Source organism: Topomyia yanbarensis, chromosome 3 (genome assembly GCF_030247195.1).
Source record: "Topomyia yanbarensis strain Yona2022 chromosome 3, ASM3024719v1, whole genome shotgun sequence".
NCBI lineage: Eukaryota > Metazoa > Arthropoda > Insecta > Diptera > Culicidae > Topomyia > Topomyia yanbarensis.
The window spans coordinates 77,520,007-77,546,347 of NC_080672.1; the positions used below are offsets into that span (position 1 = coordinate 77,520,007).

Genomic DNA, 26,341 nt, shown 5'->3' on the forward strand with positions numbered 1-26,341 from the left:
CAGGATCTAGAGGTTTTGGAGATACAATTTTTTGAAAATAAATAGTTGAATTTTGGGTCAACTAATGAAAATCATATAAAATTGTTAATATATTTATAAAAAATTAAATCATGCGTCCAAGCTTGCTCCTACTTGATGAGAACACTTTGTAGTATAAAATGTTCTACAAACAGACACAGATTGACTATTCCAATTTTAAATAATAAATTAATTAATATCGAACTCTTCCACAGGCAGAATTAAAGTGATTTAATTTTTTTCTGTTTCTCCTTCTCCCCCAGTCAACATTTATTGACACCAACCAGCAAACAGAATCGCAATCAATCACCAGCGAGCACGACACAATTTCAATTATTTACGACCATCCTTTTCGAACGGGAATGAATGCAAAAAAAAGTACCCCACCTCCCAGTTCCGGGACGCAAATAATTCAAGATTGAATAGATACTATTTCCATTTTTACAAACAACAAACGTTATCAATTCATTTCACCCAACCTATCCTCGCATTCAAATGCCGCCATCCACACGGCCTGCTATGTTGTAGCTATATGGATGATCAATTCCCATCGGCTATCACACGACTGACTGTCATATTAGTGTGAGAGCTTTGTTTTCGGTTTTTTTTTCAGTTCTGTTGTCGCCTGCCTCATTTCAATGCAATCCCACCGGTCTACGCCTCGCGTAATATTTCATTTTCCCAAATGGGGTGGTGGTTGGTCGTTGTCGAAAAATAATTGTCACCAGTCACGAAGCGGAACTGGCAGCAGTGCAGTGCAGTGTGGCATCAGAGACTTTTGGCATACCCCCCAACATGCACACTTTTTTACGCGCAGCACACTATGATCGTGTAGTTTTTTTTCTGCATTTTATTTCGTTTTGTTTGCTGCTATAATTTAACCCCTATTCTTTGCGCCGAGCAGCGCCGCGGCCAACCTGTGTCGGGTTAAAAGTTCCCGATAAAAACGAAAAATCACAAAACCATAAATTGTAGGTACACGTCTAGTGTACAGGTATGAATGAGGTGTTTGCGAGCGCTCCATCCCGGCCCATTCATCCACAGGGGGAGGAAGAGGTACGGCAGGCACCAAACAATGAACAATTTAGTGCAAATTGAACTTACCATCACATAGTGCCGCTGCATTTCCGTTTTGTCCTGGGCTAATTTTTCACATTCCATTTTTAAACTGAACCGGTTTGGTTGGTTGGGTTGTGTTTTATTTTCGTTACGGACGTCAGATGGTTTAGCGAGAGACGGAGAGAAAATAATCGTAAAAAAAGAAGGGAGACGAATGTTAGCAAACGTTTCTGCTTTTGAATGGGGGGTGAGTGAGGTGACCATCCCTATACATAGCTGCCATCGCCCCTCGTCGGGAAAAGTGATTAAGGACAAAGGATTTTGTTTGGTTTTTTTTGCTCACTCTCTGTCTCTCGGAGCAGCAGCGTTCGGAAGTCAGGAGGAGGAGGAGAAAAATCGAAATTAAACAGGAAACAAACTTTGCGAAATCAATTACAGCAAAAAAAAGGGAAATAGCGGCGGTGTGGAACCGGAAAGGCGTAGCAGCATTCTCGGGCTGTCAACTTTTGTGAAACGTGGTTGAAACGGAAAGGGTGGTGGCAAATCAAAAGTTATCCCGGCGCGGGAGGAGGTTTGATACCGGAAAGGGAAGTGAGATGAAATTTTCTGGAAAATGGCAAAACAGGTTTGACGTGTTCTCATGTTGTGTGGGAGCTGATCGGAAGGAAGGGGGGGGCCTTCAGTAGCCGATGATGGATGGGATCAAATGCAATTTTAGCCTCTCCTTTGGTGTAGGGGGCGGGGGGGGGGAGTACGATAGCAAATTGGATTTGTTTCGACGGAGGGTGGAAACGAAAAAAAATTAATTAAATTACTTGTGATATTGTGCTTGCAGGAAGTTGAACTCCTCCTTTATCCGCTCGCAGCTTTCGGTGATGGTGAACTTGAACGGCTGTGTTGACTGCGGCGGGCCCTGGAAATGGAAAAGAAAAAAATGGAATCATGTTAGAAACCAGAAATTTTAACCGATTTGTACGGATGGAATAGTAATTTATTTGTTATTAATTAAGAATTTCTCAAGAACAATTCAAATTAGATACGTTGTTATTAGAAAAAAAAACAGTTGAAAAATTAACAGCTTGAGAGACAAGATCACGTAGATCTATCGATCATATCTAAAAGCGCTAATTGCAATGCGGAAAAAATCCATTTCTGAGCAGTCGAAATGTATAAAAGTTTATGTCTTGGGCTGGACTACAGACTTTTTGTGAAAGAAAATAAATAAAACTCGTTCTTCTCCTTCGTGCATTACTCCTTGCAATCATACTATTTACGCACAGACAACAATATGCACCTATGAAATTCTGATTGCTATCCATCATTTCTAACACCAAGGCTGTTACGGAAGACAATAGAATTAAAACGCGATAAATCCGCGCGAGATTCACGCGATTCTCAAAATATAAAAAAAATATTCAAAACATGCAATGGTTTTAATTTGAATATTCTAGGAAGCTTCCCAAGTATTGTCTATTTATACATCTTTAAATATTAGGTTGAACAAATCGTGTCTTGTTACATGAAAATATTCCTTACTTTCAGTTATTTTGAACTGCTATTACGCAAAGCACTTTCGCACAATGTTATAATAATTGTATTAATGAAATTTAGATCGAATCTGACACACCCGTTTGATTTTGAATTGCCGTTATTAGGAATGCAAATTGCACTCGTTCTCAAAAGCGATCCAATATAATGCAGACTATGCTGATTAACCAAAAAATAATATGCGCCAACAATTTATTAGCGACGAAAATTCGGATTGCCTTCTTTTTACTGCATCATCTGACCGTGCATCCATATGCTGCTCATTCGACAGGCGAACGATGAATGAAGCACTTAGCACAAAAATGTACGCGGGATTTGCACATCTTCCCAATATTACATTAGGTCTCCTAGGTACATCATAGTAACGGTTCTGCCTGAAAAATTATCAAATTTCGGGTTTTCTGCGTCACTTTCAAAAGTTTTTGCGTTATTCATAGAAGTCACACATCCTTCGAAATTTAACACAAAATTAGTCAGCAATTTACCATTTAATTATGGGGTGTCCCACATAAAATGGAATCACGGAAAACGCTGTTGAAAATTAACTAGTGAACCGATCCCTTTCAAACTTTCAGACAATTGAAATTATTAGAAAGTTTTCGAAATATTTACTTTGATCAACTTCAATAACATAACTGTACGCTCGAACCTTACGCGTAACTCCACTCATTAGATTCTGTATAAAATCTGGCTGCAGATTTTTCTGTACGGAAAGCCCGCTTTTTCTTCATATTTGACCTCCTTGGAGTGTTTTCGTAGTGTATGCTTCCTAATTGCTCAGTATTTTTCGATGGACCTTAGTTTCGGTGCGTTCGATGGATTCAAATCATTGGGTACGAAAGTGAATCCGTTGACTTCGTACCACTCCAGGATATTATTCGAATAGTGTCACGATGCTAGCTTCAACAGAGGAAGCAGACACTTCTGTAGACACTCCTTGAGTTAGATCTCTCCGTTCACAGTCCCGATAGTCACGAACGGCTCACTCCGTTTGCCACATGAGCAGATCGCTTGCCAAACCATGAATTTATTTGCATGCTTTGAAAGTGCTTGCTTTCTTACTTCCTACGGAACATCATACTTGTGCTGGGCAGTAAAGAGCAGTAGCCCCGGAATCTGCCGGAAGCCCGCATAAACGTAAGTCCCATAAACCATGATGAGACAATGAGGCTTCGTCAGCATCTGGGTGTACATATTCCGGGCCCGTGATTTTCCCGCCGTATTTTGCCGTTCGTCACGAGTTGAAGCATTCTGCACTTTGTACGTATGCAGTCTCTCCCGGTCCTCGGCTCTCTGAACGAAAGACTTGGACAGATTCAACTTTTTGGCCACATCCCTGACCGAAACATTGAGATTCTGCTTTTACTACACGCGCCTAAGGGTTTGTGCATTAGGCCGGAGTCCCAAGGGTTGCATAATTTTTTTCACATAATTTTTTTCGCTTAACTCACCATTTCGACCTGTTTTCCCTGTTGGATACCGCCAAAAAGTCAGTTTCGGCGGTATGTTTCATGAAATGCTGTACAGCGTCAAGGCGATCAACTTAGCACAAGAAAGTTTTTTGCTAAGGTTCCTCTATCAAAAGATAGAGCTTATCTAGATCAGTTTCTACTCATCTAGATAAAACCAAAGTTGTCAAAATATAGTCCAATTTTACACGAAGCATTTTGCCGATGATATATTTGTTAAAAATGTATTACCTTTGGTTCATTCTAAAATTAATCGATTGACAGAAAGGTTAAGCAAATGCACGCACTTAAAAATGGCGCATTTCCAAAGAATCGAGCCTTTATTGTTGGTTTCAGGATTTGAAAGTTTCTCTTTCGCGAATAGACTTAGGGACGATATGCCTGCTATAGAAGAAAAAGAAGTGCAATAAACTACTTGTCGTGAAAACTGTCAGTAATTTCAAACTCTTAATTGGTCGCCATGAAAATCAAAGTCTTTCGGCCACAGCTGCCACAACTTATTTATTTATATTTCTTGGGAACATTTCAGTTACCCCTGGCAACGTAAAACTTCAATTGCGGAAGTTGAAATCCAATTTGACGCATATAACATCATCCCAAAGGATGCATCCGTCTGATTTGGTCAGCAACTTCCAGGCTCGAATTTTTGTCGTACTTTTTTTCCTTTGCGGTCCAGCTCTGAAACTTTTCCGAATGTGTATATTCCGAACTGTACAGCACAGTGTTTTTTTTAAAACCAGCAACATCGGAAGCCTTAATTACAGGAAGCAGACATTCCATTTCAAATTTTAGTAAATCCTATTTTGAGTATATTTTTCTTGGTTTAGAGATGTAAAAATCAAAATACAATTTTTTTAAATTTCGCTCTGTAAGACTCTTTACAGGAAATAATTTTGTTTTATAAATAATCAGAAAGGGAATAAATAGGGACTAAAGAATAATATTTTAACAGCTTTGATTAGAAAGAAGAAAAGAAATATGTTTCAAATTCACCGAGGGGCTGAAAAAACGGGTCTTCACTGTATTGCCATTCATGTTTACACATTTTTAAGTGACTTTTAATTTCCAAGTTCATAACTGGGACCTTGTTCCTATAATTCCTAATCACCCTAAACCCAACGAAGTCTCAGATTAATTTTCACAAACATAACACATTTCTTCAAGGGATTAGGGTGCCCAGCCTATTGGAGCAAAATGTTATAGCTCTTTTTTCGGGAGTTGTCCTACTGGAGCCGTAGAGCTAGGGTCTCGGAAGGCTGCCCCGTCAGAATTACTCACTGCGGCGATAGCAGACGCGACGGGAAATGTCACCGACTAAAACACTGCTTTAGATAGGGTGACCATATCAGGCGCGTAAAAACCTACGACAGGCGACAGGGGATTGCCTCCCCCCGTTACCTGTTAATCGACGGTGCCTTCTCCCCAGTTTTTCGGCAGTAAAAAAGTTCTGGGAGTCTGGTAGGCAGAGTTTTCCAGATAGTCTTTCGTGAGAATTCAATCACCAAGCACTTTTTTCGGATTTACACACACGCAGTTCTTGCTACATCACCATCTTCGCTGATGGTTTCAGACTGTTGTTGGAGCAATCGGCGATCCTGAATTAAGTGGATGAGACGAAATGTTTTGCGATCGTCTGCGCAGGACAGGCGATGAATTTTTAGCACTATACACGTCATTGAAGTAAAGCAGAAACATCAACGGTCTCAAGTAGCTTCCCTGCGCCATTATTGATGTAAAAATTGGTACCTGGAAAGCTCCAACGACAACCATTACCACTAAATATGAGAGCTAGGATCGAAACGACTGCGTTGATTCCAAATTTCTACTTTTTAACGATTGTTAAATTAAAAACGGTGTAAGTAATATCAGCCACATTCCATAGTCGCTGTTTTGTTGTTGCTAAACTCGTCGGGATAGTTGCTGTTCAGCGTCCAGGCTTGAAGCCACGTTAATCGTGGATTAAGTACTGCTTATTTCACGATAGTTATGGATGTTTCACTCCTCTTTTTCTGGATTGGAAACACGTTCGCGAATTTCCAATGAGACAAAAAAGGCTACTGGCAAAATAACTCAACAAGAAGCTGATTCACTAAAACGTGGGTATGTCTTCTCCGGGATTGAAAGGCAATTTAAGCCGGTAATCATCGTTTCTTCGACGGCGGCCAGAGTTTGGTCCACAACTGGAGTACTGGTTTGATTTGTTCGGCAGCTAAATTCTCTAGCAAATGAATTACAGCTCGTTTATATGCAACATACATACGAACATCTCGTTCTTTCTCTTTTGAATACCCATTTAAGAAAAGGAAGTTGTGAGGAGAAATAACGAGGCACTATTAAGAGATTAAAAAGACTTCGGAAGCCAGCGAAAGACCAGGACATGTTCTGGGAAACCAAGAGGCATGGTCACCCTAGCTTTAGATCAATTGCAGCGGGACGTGATTCTGAATGTGATATTCTTTGTATGATTCAAGTATATACGAGTGATACGGACTTTACGATCGCGTGCATCATCGTGAAGGGCTCGAGCGTTTGTACGTTAACGTGTTCGATCGCGTGGGCGTTTTTATGTCGCGTGTGCTAGCGTGGATGTAACTTCACGTGAATAAATTCGATTTTATAAACGTGTATCCATAGTCGCGTGTGTACTTGGATGATCACGCGCGAACTGTGAATCTTAGTTTGCTATAAGAGATTGACTAGTTCCGTATCACTAGAGTTCCCGGTCACGTCACTATGGAAAATGTTGTTTAGTGGATATGAGGGTTATTTTTTTTATGGCGCAACTAATGGCCCTAGGCTGCTAGGGCCGAGAGTAGGGACTTTAATTTTATAAGAGCTAAAGCGTTCTCCTAGTCATCGGGGCGTTATCCCTTTTTGTGAGATCGCTGGTGCAGATGTACGTGGATGCTCGCGAAGGGCTCGAGCGTTTGTATGGTAACGTATTTCTCGCGTGTGCTAGCGGATATGTAACTTTGCATGCATAAAATCAATTTTATAACCTTGTGGTCTTTTGCATATTCGTGTGTTTTGTTGGATGATAGCACGCGGACCGTGAATCTGATACTTAAGGAAAGGTTCTCATTCAAAATTCTCAAAATTTTGATCTCGATTTGAAAGGTATAAGTGTCTACTATGTTGTGTTAAACGGGTTTTTCGATCCACTTGGTTCGAGGCGCGCGCCTCAGGTAGAAACCTTTTCATGGCGTTATGCACGTTCCCAGAATGCTTCGCGTTACACTGTAAACGTATTTCACGGCTTGATCTGTAGAGAGCGCCACTGCTACCGTGAGTTATCACACAACCACCAAAAACGGAGCAAAACGAAAAAAATTAGTCAAAATTGCTAGTCACATTTTAGTCTACCATATTGGAATCACCATTTTTATTTATTTGATTTTGATACATATTAACTCAAATTCGTTTTTATAAATCAAATAAATATTTTTTTCGATTTTGGCTGGAATATGAGTTATCTTTTAGTGGGGTCCGCCATGTTGGATTGGCCATTTTGAATTTTGAAAAACTGACAGAAAATTCGTAATAAGCATTGGCCAAAACCCATAACTCAATGTAATTTTTTTTTCGAGAGTTGTCCTACTGGAGCTGTAGAGCTAGGTTCTCGGAAGGGCTCCCCGTCAGAATCACATACCGTCGCTGTTGTGCTATCTTATGACAAACGCCATTTTGGGGTAAACTGAGTTAGATATGCCACATTACTTGTTTGAAAAATCTCCACAAAGTGGCGTTTTCAGAATTTTGAAATTCTACTTGGTTACTTAGATATAGCGAGAAACATGATGAGAAATTGTGAGTTTTTTGCTTCAAATCACTGTATCTAGGGATTTGCTCAAGTTATATTGAAGTTTGAGATGTTTTTATGTGTGAAAATGTCTGAGGAACACAATGGCATAAACATTTTCAAAAGAAAATTACACGAGTTGTACGAAAAACACAGTTTTAGTTTTAAACTGGAAATAAAGGATGTTTGGCAACACTGTAACCAAAAATAACAATTTTTTCTAGATTCCCTGACTCATTTCCTTCAAAATGCATTTCACCGATTGTTTATTGACCATATGAACGCAAAGATATGAATAAAAGTTAAAAATTGATGATTTTTTTCTATGGAAAATTTTCTATGCACGATTATGACACGTCATACAATTTTTGTCATCACGTGTGAGTGCGACTTTTGTTTACATTCATAGTAAAAACTCGCAACATAGTCAACCGATCTTCGTAATAATTGAGAGATTAATGCAGAATAGATAGAAGCATCAATTGTCTTCTTTGGATTGTTTATAGCATTTACAAGTCTCAAGATATTCAATCTCAAACTTTAAAAATCGTTTTCCTCGAAATGTGCTAAATGGCGCTTGTCATAAGATAGCACAACAGCGACGATACTACAATTTGCAGACGAGACAGGCAATGTCGCCCAAAAAAACACTGCATTAGGCCAATTGTAGCGGGCCGTGATTCTGAATGTGATATTCATTGTACGGTTCAGGTATGTGCGGGCGATCGCGTGTATTATCGCGAAGGGCTCGAACATTTGTACGTTAACGTGCTCGATCGCGTGTGCGTTTGTATGTGGCGTGCGCGTTTGTATGTCGCGTGTGCTAACGTGTATGAACTTCGCGTGTATAAATTCTATTTTATAACCGTGTGCCTTTCGCATATTCGCGTGTGTTCTAGAATGATCGCGCGCGGACCGTGAATCTGATACTTATTTTTTTATTTTTGGTGTTCGGTTCAGATTCCAGAAGAAAGTGGGTTCTTACATATCATTAGAATTCCCATTCATGTCACCGTAGAACGCGTGGTCTAGTGGATATGAGCTTTATTTTTTTTTTTGATTGGTCCAACTGAATGTATGGACCTAAATTGCTAGAATGAGGGCTAAAGATTTCCGGACGTGATCGATTCATGATCGCGCGCGTTTGCGGGTTCGCGTTTGAGACCGCGTTTGTAACGTCGTAAGTACTAAAACGTTCACACAATTGCCGGAGTGTTATCAAGTTTACGCGATCTCGGGCATAGGTGTACGTAGATGATCGCGAAGGGTTTAAGCGTTCGTATGTTGACGTGTTTGTCGCGTGTGCTCGCGTGTATGTGACTTCGCGTGTATAAATTCGATTTTGAAACCCTGCGGCGCTTCATATATTTGCGGACCGTCATTCTGATCTTCAGTTTTCGGTGTACGGATCACATTCTGACAGAGAGAGAGAGAGAGAGAGAGTTACCCCATATCACTAGAGTTTCCGGTCATGTCACCATGAAACGTTTTGTCTAGTGGATATGGGAGTTATTTTTCAATTTTATTATTTTTTATTAATTAACAAGGACCTAGATTGTTTGTACCGAGGATAGAGACTTCCGGACGATCCCGATTCATGATGGCGCGAGCGCGGGAGTTTGTAGGTTGACGCTTGAGATCGTGTTGGTAAGTTTATGAGTGCTGAGATTTTCACCTTATCACCGGGGTGTAATCATGTTTGCGAGTTCGTAGTTTGCTTGGAAAATCGCAAGGAGCTCTAGGGATAGTTTATATCGATAGGGTTCCCGGTCATGTCGCCATGAGACGTGTTGTCTAATAGGTATGGGCGTATTTTCTTAATTGGTCCAGCTGAAGGCATGGACCTAGGCTTCTAGGATCAAGGATAGACTTTCGGACGTGACCAAGTCGTAATCGCGTGCACGATGGCATTTTTGTAGGTTCCCGCTGAGACCGCGTTTGAGAATGTGTGAGTGTTAAGACGTTCACTATCACCATCTTTGTTGACCCAGCTGAAGACGGGTGTAGAATGGCAGTATAGGACTCGAAAAGAAGAAATAAAAGACAATATATGAGAGACGTAATAGATTAGATAGGTACAAGATACAGCTGAAGTTATTATCATCACATGAGGCATACATTAGTACTTCAAACACTACTAATACTTCAATAGTCAATCACCACACATAGCACATCTTTTCTCAATTATCTATTTGTTACTGGTTGATTGTTGGTTATGAGCTGGTAAATAGAGGAAAGGTATAGAACAGATAAAAGCCTCATATCAGCCCTCCCGGCCTCCTCGACACACCACTATCGAGGCGTATTGTAATCAACATCTTGTAGCGGGCTTCTTATATAAATCAAATCCTCAGTAGTCATAATGTTTGGTGGATTATTAACATGAAAACTAATTAACCTCTAGGAGTAGAACTTGGTGCAAATAAAAACTAAAAAGCGCGAAGGTCCTTATATTTAGATAACTCTATTGAATCTATTGTGGCTTGATGATGTTTACAATACCGTCAATCCCATCAACCTGCGAGAGGGAGAATGAATCTGATTCAAGATATACTAATAAAAAGAAAAAAAGATGCAAAGAGATTAATTAGAAGTGTATAAATTGACTGATATTTTGGTGTACATGATTAGTGGAAAAGCAAACTAATAGAAGTACAAAAACCAGACTAATGAATTAGAAGAAAAGAACACATGTAGCATGCTTTCAAGCTACTTGACCCCGTCTGAATGTTAACAAATGATATTTGTTTACCATGAACGACATTTGCATTCTGTTAGAATTTTTTCTGCTATGCTGACCGGGAATGGATGATTCACGTGCGTCGGTAAATTAATCGTACCTCAATTTATGCAATCCTATCTTTCATAATGAATCGAATCGAATACACGAACTGAACACCGGAAAAAGAGTGACAAACGAATCCCGGATTACCCACTATTCTATCATATATGCCAGTTCTGCGTACATTCCCTGACCCATACACAGATAGACATACGTATAGTGGGAATTCACTATATAAGAACCTGTATCGTCAGTCCCAATTCACTACCCTATGAATGACATCCAACAACGAAGCGATAATTTTTAATTTACATGCAAAAATAAGTCAAACCGTAAACAATCAAGCTGAAATTGGCCAGTACTCGTTTCTCGTGAAACATTGCGACAAACGTGCAAATTCCCCCCCCCCAGTCTGACACTCTCACTCGTCATAATGATTGTTTTCCAATATCGATTACGATTCGGTTGTATGCAGTACGCGACTCAAAAAAAACAAGGGAACATTTATTACCCTCGTTGACAAATCGAACCACGCGATCCCGCTTATTGACATCGTCCAAAAATGTTACATCAACCCCGCCCCGTCTGACCCCACAAATACCGCAATTTCGTCGCGCAGTAATACATTTTCAAGTGCCTAAATTCCGCTCGGGTTGCCATTTGATTTTTCCGCTCCGATTCCGAACCCCCTTCCTTTCCACAAAAAAAAACAACCAGAAGAGGACTTAACTGCAACTGTGTATATTTTCTCATTTTCCCTCAAACTCCATCCAAAAGCTCGGTGCTCGACAACGAATTTCCATTACGAGGGGTTCAACGGTTGCTGGTAAATAATGCATTGCCGGGACCAACAAAAAAAACAAGCCAAAGTCACACTCCCGCGGCCCGGCGCACGTAAAAACACAATAATCCGAAAGGTTTGTGTTGTTACTGTTCGCCGCTGCAGCCGAAGGGTTGTCAGCTCACCCCGTTTGGCTTTTTTTTTATTTGATCGTAAAAAAACGCAACTACAGCTTGTTGTTCAAATCCCGTCCGTCGGCGGCGGCGGAGCCGGAACTCCGTTCCATGACACACGGTGCTGTATACCTACAAGTTCACCCTCCCCGTTTGCTGCATATACTATACTCTCGTACGTTCGTTCGTTGTCGTTTGTTGAAGGGGCGCAAAAAAATAAACCCCGTATCTACCCATTTAGGGGAGATGTTCTAATGCCCGGGCATTGTTTGCCTAATAGCGCCGTCGCATATCCAAGCAGGGTCGCGCGGGGATCGAGGAACAGCAAAACAAATGGCTCTCTGGTCGGCTTTTGACGCTAAATAAGTGAATGTGCGACGCGACGAGACGACCCTTCGGCGAAGAAGTATCGTTAGCTTCGCGCAGTGCAAAACCCATAGGCTACTCACTACTCACAGTCGATGGGGGAGGGCGGCGGACTGCGTCATTGGGTTTTTCGCTGCGATGCGGTGCTCGACGTACCCAAAGTGATTAAAATTGAATTTAAGTAATTTGAAGACCCTTCTCACGTCCGGACCGGGGTTTTGCGCGAAGGGATGTAAAGTCTCAGAGACAACCGACCGGGCGCACGAATCCCAGTGGGAGGTGGAGAGTTAATGAAAATATTCCAATAAATGTTTCCGAAGCGGTGTGTGGTGTACCCCGACGAAGTAGGCATAGCTTTCTGTTTGACGAAGGGTCGCAATTTCTGCCATCTCCGGTGGTGTAGTGGTTGAACATATGGCGTGGAAAAAGTGTCAATTTCTTCGATTCAACTGTCGAGGGGGAGATTGCCGTAAATCATATCATTGTCGTCATCGTCGTCGTTGGTGCAAGGGACAGGGGTCGGAACCAGCATCAAATCAGGCAAAACATTTCACAGATAATAATTTCCGGATTAATTTAAGTCTCTTCAAACCATCAGCAGCCCCGGGTGAAAATCGGAGCAGAAGCGGTCGGTTGTGGAAAATAAAACGAAAATTACTCGAACGAGGGGTTGTTTTGGCCATTAATGTCTACCCCGGTCTGTAACGGTTTATGTGTGTGTGATGGGATGCGTGCAACCTTCTTAATTAACAATTAAGGCTCTGCTGCTCGAATCGAGTCCGGTCAAATTCGAAGGGATGCGCGCGATTGTAGAGTTTGCACGTTCGGTTGGTTAAATTTGTCGTAACGATAGGAAATTCGTGTGCCATGCATGCCGCACACACGGTAGCAGTCGAGGATTTCTGGTGGCGCCGCTGGAAAAAGAGGGGGAATAGGCAATTACGACAATGATCGAGAAGGGGTCTGACAAATGGAACATTGATGGGGAATTTCGCAGTTATGGAAGAGCATCTGCTCGGTGGAGCGGACGTTGGCGCAGTTGTTCTTGTATATGCTATCATCATAATCATCATCATCATAATCGATGTTAGTGGGGTAACGGAATGGCTGAGTTTGGGGAGGATGTGGTGGGAAAGTACGAAATAAACGCGATAATAAAGAAGTGATTTAATTTCTCCGTCGCAATTTTCACTTGTATCGTAGCAAAGACATAAATATTGTACTAAAAATAAGAGAGAAACATTAAATTAGTTGATTGAATGAATACACAAAGTTTCATTCTTTATTTCATGAGCTGTCCTTTAAGGTCAAATGCTTCTTCGGCAATTGCAGCTTGTAATTTGTAATTTTAATTTACAATTTTTATCGTTTTTGGAACCAAGGCCGTTTTAATTCCATTTTATTGCGGTTTCTATTGTCATAGTAAAGGGTGCACGGAATCAAATTGCATCACTTGCAAATTGATGTAACTTTGTTTCCAACTAGGGTATTTTCTATAGAAATTGAATTTGGGTGAAATTAGTTCAATGTGTATTGTTTGCATTGTGTTAATTTCACTAGCAATTGACCAACCATGGCAAAAATGGAGTCGGAAGAATATCAGCGGCTTAGGCAAATTTTGTTCACGTACCTAGAAAATCCGAATCTCTTTCACCGCGCCATTGACAAAAAGCTAGAAAATGGACCAAAATACAGTAAGTCGTGTTTTGAAACGGTACAGCGAATGTTTGACCGTAGATTAAAAGAAAAAAAAGGCGAAAATGGATCTCCGTATAGTGTGACGGGATCACAAGCGCGTAGTCGAAGCTTTTTGTGTGAACTACAGTCATGATGTCAGCTATGTTATCAAAAGCTCGTTTTGTCCACGAACTAGTCTACAGATTTGTTTATAAACCCAATTATAATTCGTTATTATATTAGTAGATTCTAGAACGTTGTTAATGTGTACTGATTCATAATTCATTAGATCTTTATCGTGGCCTGGATTTCGTAGTTATTAAGTTGTTAGCATAATAAAAACACTTAATATTTACCCGTAAATTAATTCACTAAATTTAGAATACTACTAAATTTAAAGTATTCATTGATCCATTTCAGCCTCAGTCACTGGTTCCTGATTCGCAGTATATTGGTCACGATTCATATACGCGCACGAGAAGTATTTCACATAAACATACAATAGTGATCGACATTCAAGATATAATGAGCATGGTGACAGTATAATTCGTAGTTACTGCTGCGAGATTGGCCAGAACAAACGAAATTGCATAGAGAAATAACGAGTAACCCCTGGGAGTAGCCTCAACGTACACGTGCCGAGAGTTCAATACTTTGGAATGCCCACAAACACCTCTACATCTCCACATTTGTCACCGGAAGGAGCTTTTATTAGTGATACGGGGCAAAGATCTGGATTCACCTTGATAAGTGATACGATCTATGTAACTCTCGGAAGTGTTGTCAAGTGTTTGTAGCTCTGGGCAGCCGGCTGCCGAGAATTTATGATCGATTTATCGTTTGTGCAATTAATTCAGAAATACTCAGTTTGTGAAAAATGCAAACACAACTCCAACCAGATATCGGAAGTGTTACTTATGGTTAAGCTGACCAACTCTACCGAAAAAATCCGTACACCGTGCGGACTGTGTGGCTGACCGTGGTGAGCGATCGCGCTTCGTTGCAGAATGGTGTACGGATTTTTTCGACAGAGTTGGTCAGCTTACTTATGGTTAATTGAATCAAACGGCAGGTGAACGATTAGATCATTGCTTGTTTGTTTACTCCAGTTAAAGACGATATTTCAAGAACATACTGCCTCGAAACATTTGTCGAAAATGATATGCTGATATCAATGTATTTGAAGATTTTATAATGCAGAGAAGACCCGTTTTTATCAACCCCTTGGTAAATTTTTAGGCTGATAAAACGGGGACATTGACAAAATCGGGACATATATTTTTCTTTCTTTTCAAGAAACCGAAGCGCTTAAAATATTCTTCTTTAGTCCCTAGATATAGTCTCATAACCTTTCCTGATCATTTAGCTTAAATTTCCCAAAGGGCTCTGACAGTGCAAAATTTAAAAAATAAAATATTTTTTTGCATATTTCGGATCTCTAAGATAAACTACCAACTATAAATTTTCATTTGAAGCTAATAAAATCGGGTCAAAAAACTGATAGAAGCGGGGGCAGATAAAATCGGGAACTGTATATGTTTTATTTATCGTATATAAATCGTGACATTACAATTAATGATGCAACAATGTTCTTCGTGTTGTTATGAATGTCGCAAATTGGTAACCGGCTCTAAAACTTTCGCGCAAATTGTCGACTCTTACGCGTCATACATAATGAAACAGCCATTATTCTACTCAGACAAGACTATGCGTATTCCCAACGCACATTAAATGCCCTATGAACTAGTTGCCTCGTTGACTAAATAAACACTTAACAAGCAAACGAATTAGCTTAATCAGACCAAAGGAATACCACCTCGATTGGTGTCACTCGGCAGACACGCGTTCTCTTACAATGCCATCAAATCCACAGAGAGTTAAAACTACATAAGGCAAAAAGTCTTCAATTTTGAAAATAATAAAAAAGAAGACTATGCGCAATAAAAGAAAATCGAATAATAATTTGTCACTTAACCCAGGTGGTACATTTTCAAAGATAGCACTGTTGACGAATCATATAAAAATAGGTGACAAGGAAGCGGACGAAGGCGTAAGTCTGCCCGATCAGAAACACATAACAGAAATATTTCAAAATTATATCTCGCAATATTACTTGTTATAAATTTCTGTTATTTTAACTACTAACAAGAGCTAATTTATAACACAATATGTTACAAGAATTGTGTTCTGTTATAATTTTGTTGTTTCATTCTGATCGGGTGTAAGACGTTAGCCATAATGAACTATAGGCATAATTAAGCAAAATAAAAAAATATATATATAGCTTCTATTATTGTAGAGATTTTAACATTGAGCTGAAGAAAGATCTATGCTATGCTATACCTAGCCTTAGTATAGCTATAATAAGGTTATAAAACACCATACTACGCAAGTTAGTTAACCCTTATCTGTGTAGATTTTTTTCTACTTCTTTCATTTTATTGCAAAAGGAGCGCTGGATGCTTGCTTTGATTAATTGAACATTTTTGCTGCAAGCACATTTCAAACCTATTACATGTATTAGCGATACAATTGTAACCAAATATTGATGAATAGTGATTTTTTTTGTGACGTGTGCCCTGTTGCTTAGTCTACCCTGGTAACAATTGTGGTTTTATGATAGTTTTGTAGCCCCTCACAAAACTTAGATTGTACTTGTAGCGTGCTATCAAAAAATAAATTTATTCGCTGAACCAAATAATGTGGAGGTAATCACTGAAGAAGCAGCAATATTTATGTATTCGTTGAATGCATAATAAAATTTATCATTCTTCATTTCATGAGCTGTTCTTTAAGGCAAATATGTTCTTCTTGTGCAATTCCAAAATGCATGTATGTAAGCATAAATCAAAGCATGTTAGTGTTTTCCATACCTAAACAAAACCTAAATTTGCCGGGCTAAACGTTCGATCTTCTTCTTTTATTTGTGCAAAGATTTCGTCAAGTTTACACAGCAGAAAAACTGTTGATCGAGTTCCTGCGTAATTATACATGATCAAAAAAGTGCAAAAACATCCACGCTCTTACCATCCCGAGGCCATCACCGTTGAAGAGTGAGTTTTATTTAGTGATACATCAACATGATAAGCTAATGTATGTAATGCCTAACACTTCTTTTTTTCCTTTTTCCTTCCCATTTCAGAATCATGCAGACGAGACGGGAAAATGCCACCCACTGAAACTCGGCTTAAGGCCAATCGCAGGGGACCGTGATTCTGATTGGGATATTTTGTGTACGATTCAGTTGTGGGGGCGTGATGATTTTATGATCGCGTGGGAACAAGCGTTTATATGTCCGCGCTTGAGACCGTGTTTTTGTATGTTGTGAGATCGCGGGCTACGTGGTGTACGTGGATAATCGCGAACAAAATGAGCGTTTGCATGTTAACGTTGTTTGTTCGCGTGAATCAAAGCGATAATATAACGGTGAAACCGTTTGCCTACTCGCGTTGGTTTTTGAATAGTCGCGCGAACCGCGATTTTGAGTGTGCGAAGAATGATGGCGTTCACCTAGGCTGCTAGGGCCAGACTTCCCATGCACAACAACAAGTTTGTAGCTGTGTTCAAAATTTCGTGTACGCGTTCAACCTCGAACATGCGTCGTCTCGATGTACAGGTTCGTCTCAAACATCGAATCCGAGCGAACGATGTACAAACTCCAATTCAAACATCCGTGTACGTACACCGTACACCGATTCGTACAAGACAAAAGAAGTTAACACCAGTGTTGATGTTACAGCCAGAAAGAGAAAACGGGTGCCACGAATCTGTGTGTACGCCAGGTTTAATATGAGCACAGAACCTGAGCGAACATTGTGTACGATGTTTATTTGGGACAACTACCTAGGACCAATGAAAGGGGCGTCAAGAAGTGTCCGATTCATGATCGCGTGGGAATGGTCCTTGGTATAACTACATTTGAGACCGCGTGTATGTATCGACTTGATCACCGGAGCTTATTATATTTGCAAAATCATGAACTTGGTGTGTGTGTGTGTGTGTGTGTGTGTGTGTGATGATTGCGATTTCATGTTCGCAAGCGTGACCAGATTTGTATTATCGCGCAGCACACCAGTGTTTCTATGTTAACGTATTTGATTGCGAGTGCGTTTTTATGTCGCATATGCTAGATTCTGTATTACTTTGCGAGTTTGAATTGTTTTATAAAAGCGTGTAGCCGCTTGCATATCCGCGTAGTCTTTCGAAATCTGATAAAGCGTATCCCACATCAAATAGCATCATGGAAAAAAAACGCTGTAGAAAATGAGTATTTTTTCTTGAAAATTTGAGTAGAAATAGTTTAGAATGTATTGTTACAGTGTATTTTCATTGCTGTCAATTTTTCAAAAATTGGAAAAAATGGCGTCACCCGAAAAGCAACGTCGCGAATAGAATTTGCGCAAGCACCTGGAAATTTCCCAACTCTCTCATCGGGACATCAGAAAACAATTCGGAGTCGTGCAGTTAACGGTGAGCCGTGTGATTAAACGTTACTACCAAACTCGGAAGGAGAAATGTGGTCAAAATGTATGTTCTATTCGTGGTCAGGATCACAAGCGAGTAGCGAAAGCGTTTAAGCGGAATCCCAATGCTTTGGTCAGGGATGTGGCCAAAAATTATAATATTTACAAGTCTTTCGTTCAGAGATCCAAGGACCGGGAAAGATGCATACGTTCAAAGTACATAAAACTCCAAATCGTGACGAACGGCAAAACACGGCGGGACAGTCACGGGCCCGGAAACTGTACACACAGTTACTGACGAAGCCTGACTGTCTCATTATGGACGATGAGGCTTATGTTAAGGCGGACGTCCGGCAGCTTCCGGGACTATTGTTTTTCACCGCCCAGCACAAGTTTGATGCCTCGGAGGAAGTAAGGAAGCAGAAACTTTCAAAGTTTGTCAATAAATACACGATTTGGCAAGCGATCTGCTCATGTGGCAAACGGAGTGCGCCGTTCGTGACTACCGAGGCAGTAAACGGGGAGATCTATAGAAGCGTTTGCTTCCTCTATTTAAGTAACACGAGGGTCCTACGATCCTCTGGCAGGATCTAGCTTCGTGTCACTATTCAAATGTTGTCGTGGAGTGATACGAAGACAACGGGGTCACTTTCGTACCCCGTAAAGACATGAATCCTCTCAACGCACCGGAACTAAGTTCCATCGAAAAATACTGAGCAATTGTGAAGCAGGCTCTACGGAAGCATCCAAAAGACGTCAATTCTGAGAAAGTCATAAAGAAAAAATGGGTTTCCGTACATAAGAAGCTGTACCCAAATGTTGTACAGAATCTAATGAATGGAGTTAAGTGTAAGGTGCTAGCGTACGGTATTGGTATGAAGGGTTACTAGGTAATTTTCAGTGTTTTTCCGTGATGTAATTTGATGTGGGACACCCTTTAAAAAAGATTTGGTGTTCCCTGAATGCTTGGATGTAAAGTATTGTGTGAATCTGGCATCCCTACATTCTAAATGTGTACAAAATAACAACAAACCTTTTTGTTAGTCAGTTAGTAATGGAGTTTCGTATTAGTAGGCCGATTTGAACATTTTTTTGTGCAGCAACACGCAAGATTTTTTTATCAATAATCAACAAGTTAATTCGAACCTTGCAATTTTATTATTGACTACTTCCCGGCAAGCCTTCAACACTTTACAATATCTTTCCAACAACAATAAAATATGATTAATCAGTCGGAAGAATGTTCACCAATTTAAAAAATTTATGCAAATGTTTGGTGTCTTCTTTCAACTGGTCCCTATACTGATTCATCATGTGATTGCGGCGGATAAACCATGAGTTTACTTTTTCTTATTATCGAATCCTCTCTTCGAAATCTCAAATAAAAATTTTTAAAAGGTTAGTCACAACAAAAAAAAACTTTATCAGCTAGTAATTTACATTATTGCACTATGCACACGCCACACCACCAAATCCCGACCGACCCGAAAATGAAGGTACAGAACCAGCTGTAGTCCTTCCAAACGATGATGCGATATTTTGTAGGATATTGTAATACAGTCGGTAAGAACAGGCGGCTAACTGCTGTTCGTTCCGACCTACCGATTGTAACCATTGAACTCTATCAACGATTGGAGGAAGGGTGCGAGTTTGTCAAAGACGACAGTACGGGCTCTGTGTCACAGGTCAGTGGGCGCTGTTGGGTATTTGCTTTATAACCCCAACCCAACGATGGTCTCTCGTCTCTGCATAAGTTGGCTGTCGGACGGTGGTGTGGTGCATTGCATTTGCATTGATAACGACAATGGCTATGGAGCGAGTGAAGCGCGTCGCGCACCACCGCACCGTGAAACCCGGGCCCTGCTAATGGACCGACCGAGTGTCCGATCGATGGCGAAGCGATATATACTGCTGTGTGTTGATTTTGTTCCCCGGCAAACAGCGTACCATCTCACTCCTCCATCACCTCGCATCGGAGCTACCTTCGAAGCCTCCCGGTGCTCTTCCACGTCGCGGTTAAAGTTTTGTTTTGTGATGCCTATTATACTGTGCGTCATCGAAGCAAGCTGTGACCACCGCTGTCGGACGGTCCCGATACCGAGCCCGAGCGGGCAGCCGATGAGCAAACAGAACCGTTTATTTATATAGTGTTATTGTTTACATTATCAGTAACAATAATAATATTGATTTAAACGGGTCGCTCGAAGGGGTTTTTCTCTCTCTCTGCCGTTCGCGAGTCGCCACCACTCCGAGGACTTTGCCCCGTGAGTTGGTGAACGGGCCCCGGGGAGGTGCAACGGACTGATGGACAAAATAAATATAAATCATATTTGTTTCTGGCTAGCCTCACGATTGACAATGTTTGAGCGTCACGTTTGGGTTTGGTCGGGTCGGATCGTTGGCGGTCTGCTGTGGTTAGCGGGGGAAGAATGCGAGAGGGGTGGGAAATGATGTGGGGATTAATGGTCTGGTTTCGATTTTTCCGAGTCATTCACTCGTTCCATTTCGAGAGCTGGTGCAATAAGGGTGATGATGATGGTTGGTTCAATGCTGAAATTGGATGGCGGTATTGTCGGTGGCGATCGGGTTCTAGTTACAGCGGTTTTAAGGTTGCGGTTTTTGTGGGTTTTGCATAACGTGACCGCAGGCAACCCGATTGCTCGGCACAGCGGAATATCTGATGGTTGGTGGCTTGCCTACTCTGATGCGGTTGCCTTCGTCATCGCTGGGGCGAATGGAAGGGGGTCGTGAAAAATATGGTTGGATCAAATTGAAATGACCGCAGGTTCGTCAATGGGGGAAGGTTGGTAGAACTTGGCCCGATGATGGAAATGGATCCAGAAATTCGGAATTTTGGTTGGTGGTTGATTTGCGTATTAATTGAATCGCAAACATGAGCTATTCGAATGAGTTAATTTTAATTCCTGGCATTTAGCAAAAATGCTCACTGAGTTAATTCCCAAATTGATGAGTTCTAAACAACTATCAGCTCTCTCATTGTATGTAGTATAATCGACTGCAGATTAACGTTTTGAATTCATGCTATCAGTATATGGCAGCCGTCTTGATCACCATAAACTAATAGGTTCAATCAAAGTAGGTGTTGTGCCTTCCGTTACAAATGATTTTTGCTTAGTTTTCTCCGTGCGGAGAAATTTGACAAACTATGGAAGTCTCTTCCTTGAAAAATACCCGGTTCATGAAGAACCTTTGAAAGAGAAGCAACCAGCTTGTGCTTCATTTGTCCGAATTCTGTTACAATAAAAAATCGACATTAAATAGAATTCAATTGAATGCAAGGAAGTCACATGAGACCGTTGATATTTTCCTTACTCGATAAATACTTCCAGTATCACAATGGGCTGCAATACACTGGGAATGGCTAATGCGTGGAAAATGTAACTCGATCCATAAGAACATGTGTAGAATCTTGAAAATCTTGAATAGTTATCGTAACCTCGTACTTCAGAATAAGATAGAAACATGCAATGAGACAACGTTACTCGCGTTTTTCTATTGACGCGCAGCGTAAACGCTGATAGACAAGCAAAGCAATTTTTATAGCAAATCAAAGCGAAGACCTCAGTCGTATCCGGACAAATTACTTGTATTAACTGTCGCTATTCTCGCGTTGCTGAAAATTGTTTCATCGCCTCTACTTGCACCGAGGTAAAATTATCACTATCCACTCCCTAACGGTTTCATGTAGCTACACAATTTACCTGCTTTCCTTCGGCCAACTTGACTTCTTCATCTTTTTCCATCAATTTTCAAAAAATTTCGAGCCTAAATTACCATATAAGAGTCAATGATTCCAAAAGTCAATCCATAAAAAGATACGATCTTCGCTGTTGAGAAATTTATTCGAAGATTTAAAGCCTTCTATTATAACCGCTTGGATCTCAAAATGGCGTCACTCATCGAATTTGCGTCATCTACTGATCACCCCCTTTCAACGAAATACTGTACTGTGGGAACCGAAAGTCGCCTTCTTGCATTTCGAAATGGCGTCAATCTTCGATTCACGTCATCTACTGACAACCCCCTTTCAAACAAAACCCTAATTGATTATGGTTTTCTACTGTTTTGTTTTATGCGGAAGCGGCCATCACCACAGCATCAAAATCACCAAGTAATGATTCAAATAAAGTTTTCGACCATAGATGTCACTTTTACTCAAGTAATACAATGAACACAGTACTGATCAGTGATGCAAACGAAATTCGGAAGTACACAAGCCGTACAACGCGCTATAGTGATGCATCGTTATTGCTGCTATATCCGGACAAATTACTTATACTAAGTGTCGCTATCCTCGCGTCTTCGTAAAAATGGCGCCGGTGGTTGAGTGGTAAGCGCGAGCGTTCCTCATTCCAGTTGGGCTGAGTTCAATTGCAGCCGAGGTCGTTGACATTTTTTTGAGATGAAAAAATCTGTGGTCAAGTCTTCCTTCGGAAGAGAAGTAAAGCCGTTGATCCCCGGTCCATGAGTTTGATGGATCGCTATCTAGTCCAGATAGTGGAGTCACCTCACTGGCGTCAGTAAAGAAGAAGTAGAACCCAACTTCTATACTGACTAACAAATATCTTCTCCCGTGATACTTGTTGAAGTACGCAGTAGTATATATAGCCTCTAGCAAAAGCAAGTATCGGACTAACCATTCCATCCCTTTCCTTCCGCGATCTACGTTCAGGCCTCGCGTCTCCGTAAATTGTTTTGTCGCCTCTCCTAGTGTCTAGTGTCTTAGAATCAAGGTTCAATAATGCATGAGTTCGAGTTCAAAAGTCTAAGAGTCCAACATTTCACGATTCCACGAGTCGACGAACCAAGAGTTCAACAGTCCAAAAATTTAGAGTACAAGAGATCAAGAGTCCGAGTGTTCAAGAGTACAACAGTCCAAGAGCGCAAGAATCCAATAGTGCAAGAATACAAATGTCCAGGATTCCGAGAGTTCAAAAGACGAGTAATGTACCTGGCAGAGCAAGAGTCTAAGTGTCCAAGGGTCTATGAATCCAAAAGTACAAGATTCCTAGAGTTCAAGGGTCCAGAGTTCGAGAGTTCAACAGTTTAAGAATGCAAGAGTCGAAAAGTACAAAAATACAAATGTCTGAGTCCAAGAGTCTAAGAGATCAAAAGACTAGCAATCCAACTGCCCAGGAGACCAATCCCAAGAGTCTAAGAGTCAGAAATCCCAAGAGTCTAAGATTCAGAGTTCAAGAATCCTTGAGTTCGATCTCAAAAGTCTAAGAGTCCAAAAGTCCAGAATTTCACGATTCCATGAGTCCACGAGTTCAATAGTCCAAGAATCCAAGAGTCTATTTGTCTAAGAGTTCAAAAGTTCAAGAGCCTAAGAGTTCTAGAGTCCAAAAGTTCAAAAGTCCAAAGGTGCAAGAGTGCAAGAATACAAATGTCCAGGAGACCGAGGGTTCAAAAGTCGTGAAATCCAAGTCCCTAGGAGATCAAGAGTTCAAGCGCCCAAGATTCCAAGGGACTATGAATCCAAAAGTAGAAGATTCCTAGAGTCCGTGACTTCAAAAGTCCAAGAATTCAGGGGTCTAAAAGTTCAAGGGTCCTAGAGTTTAAGGGTCCAAAAGTTGAATAATCCAACAGTCCAGAAGTGCAAGAGTCAAAGAGTGCAAGAATACAAATGTCTAAGAGTTCAAGAATATTAGTTCAAGAGTGTGAGAGTTCAAACGACTACAAACGAATCCAAGTGCCCAGGAGACCAATCATCCAAGAGTCCAAGCATCCAAGAGTACACGGAACCAAGAATCTAAGAGTAAAAGACTTTAAGAGCTCAATAATCTATGAGTTCATTAGTCTTAGAGTTCAAGAATCACGAGTCCAGAAGTCCAACAGTCCGCAAGTCCAGGAGAATCCAAAGAGTATCTAAGAGTTCAAGAGTCCACAAGAGCAAGAGTGCAAGAATACAAACGTTCAAGAATCTAAGTGCTCAGTAGATCAAGAGTCCAAGATTCCAATTGTCCAAGAATCTAGGGAACCAAGAATCTAGAAATACATGTTTCCTAGAGTCTAAGGATCAAAGAGTTCAACAATCCAGTTCGCGTTCGAGTGCAAGAGTCTAACAGTCCAAGATTTCAAGATTCGAGTCCACGAGTCTGCGAGCTCACGAGTCCAAGAATCCGCGAGTTTATGAGTCCAAGAGTTTAAAAGGCCAAGTTTCTAAGAGTTTAAAAGTCCAAGGGTCCGAGAGTTCAAGAGTCCTACAGTCCAGGAGTGCAAGAGTCTAAAAGCGCAAAATACAATACAAAAGTCCAAAAGTCCAAGCGTCCGAGAGTCCAGCGAGCCAAGGGTCTAAGCATACAATTTTCCTAGAGCTTAATAGTCAAAGAGATCAAGAACCCATAAGTTCAAGAGTCTAGGATTGCAAGAGTCCAGAGGGTCAATAAAACGCTTTATCCCAAGACACCAACAACTTAACCGAAGAGATTTGTTTCGAAAAATTAATTGTCCGCAGTTAAGTATAGAAGAATTAGTTACCAAACTAATTGCATAAAAAGATGCGATTTTCGTTGTGGAGAAATTTACTAACTCCCTATAATTAAGATTTTTTGGCGAGAAATATTGTTTTTATAAATGTATTTCAGTTTCCTTCGCAGTATAAGCCATAATTTGAAAACAAGACCGTGTGCAGAAAATCACATGTTTTGGATTCCAAACGGCGTCAATCATCCATTTCTGTTATCCACTAACCAACCAAACGACATTCATATTGATGGTCGTTTTCAGTGTTTTATGGTAACCGGAAGCCGTCATCTTGCATTTTTAAATGGCGTCAATCATCGATTTTCATTATCCACTGACCATCCTCTTTCAAGCGACGATGGTTTTTACTGGTTTCTGAAGCCACTAAGATTTTTGAAAATGACGTTAATCATCAAATTTCCGTCATCTTCTGATCACTCCCTTTCAACGGCACCCATATTGATGATGGTCTCCACTGTATTCTGGAAACTGAATGTCGCCATCTTGCAATTCAAAATGGCGTCAACCATCGGTTTTTGTCATCTAATGACTACCCTTTTCAAATGACATCCACATTGATGATGGTTTTCACTGTTCACGTTTTATTCGGAAGCGGCCATCACCACGGTGTCAAAATTAGATAATGAAACACAGCAGCAAAATGAAGTCCAATGCGTGTTCGCCCGTCAATTCAATTGGTCACAATTTTTGTAAGTCTCTCAGTTCACGAAATCGTAATCTTTTTTTCATGATTTTATGAACGAATTTTTTGCGTGTAGAAAGACATTTATTTTCGTAACCACTTGTTTCTGCATTTTTTGTGAATTTTTAAGCTGTTTTTTATTGTAGCACTTTTTGAACAAATGTCGTTGGAAAATAAATCCAATATCAGTGGTACTCGGTAGCTTTCTTGAGGTACACCTCAAGTCGTCTAGTACGATGAAGTTAGCGACCAATCACTGTAATATTTTCAACTCGCTGACGTTTTAATATGCGATGACACAACAAGCTTGCTCAAACTCCTGGAGAAAATCAAAATACCTATTATCCTAAGAACTAGGTGTCTGTTTATTACTATTATTGCATTCATAAGCTTTCCAAGTAATTTTAAGTTTTATGGCACGTTACAAGTGCAATTTAAATTTTATGAGTGGCTATAAAACTTCCATGAAATCTTAATTGTTACTAGGGTTGTTACGTTAACATATTTCAAAATCTAAAAAAGAATGTCTTAAGCCAATATTTAAGACAAGGACAAAGGACAAGAGATCCATCTGAGAGGCCTAGTTACAATTCTTTGGTTTGACAGGACTTGTAATAAGAAATTGCAATGATCGAACGTTTTTGGGCTTTAAATTTTCTCACTGATAAAACGACAAAATAAAGGCCCTTAATTTCATTGGGTCGTAGGAGTGATGCTTGTTGATGTCGCGATTTTGGCTTGCCTTTTTGAGGGTTAAAATGACTGTCAAATATCCCGAAACTCATTTTTGTTAAGCTTTTTCTATTCTATTATTCTTTCAATGAAATTGCCTACAATTCTACAATTATCACAAATTAATAAGAAATTACTTCAATGTGCATAACATTAATGTACAGGCAAAACGTCAACGGTCGTAGGATGCTTCCATGTGCAACATATCTAACGTGATGATAAATCAATTTTTAACGTCTGACACAAACTGGCAGGGTTCGTGTTAGCAAGAAAAAAAGCAAACAG

At 40.4% G+C, this 26,341-nt stretch overlaps 1 protein-coding gene across 4 annotated transcripts in view; it reads right to left on the bottom strand.

The window, feature by feature from the left end:
• The window catches only part of LOC131693438 (protein groucho-like), a 159,835-nt gene that overhangs the window by 77,795 nt on the left and 55,699 nt on the right, over nucleotides 1–26,341 (bottom strand). For all 4 annotated transcript variants that reach the window (XM_058981242.1, XM_058981241.1, XM_058981240.1 and 1 more), the window contains exons 3-4: nucleotides 1,893–1,990; nucleotides 1,123–1,186 (exon numbers count right to left, since the gene is read on the bottom strand). In XM_058981242.1, coding sequence (XP_058837225.1) covers nucleotides 1,123–1,186; nucleotides 1,893–1,990 — 162 coding nt within the window. The remainder of the gene's footprint in view (nucleotides 1–1,122; nucleotides 1,187–1,892; nucleotides 1,991–26,341) is intronic.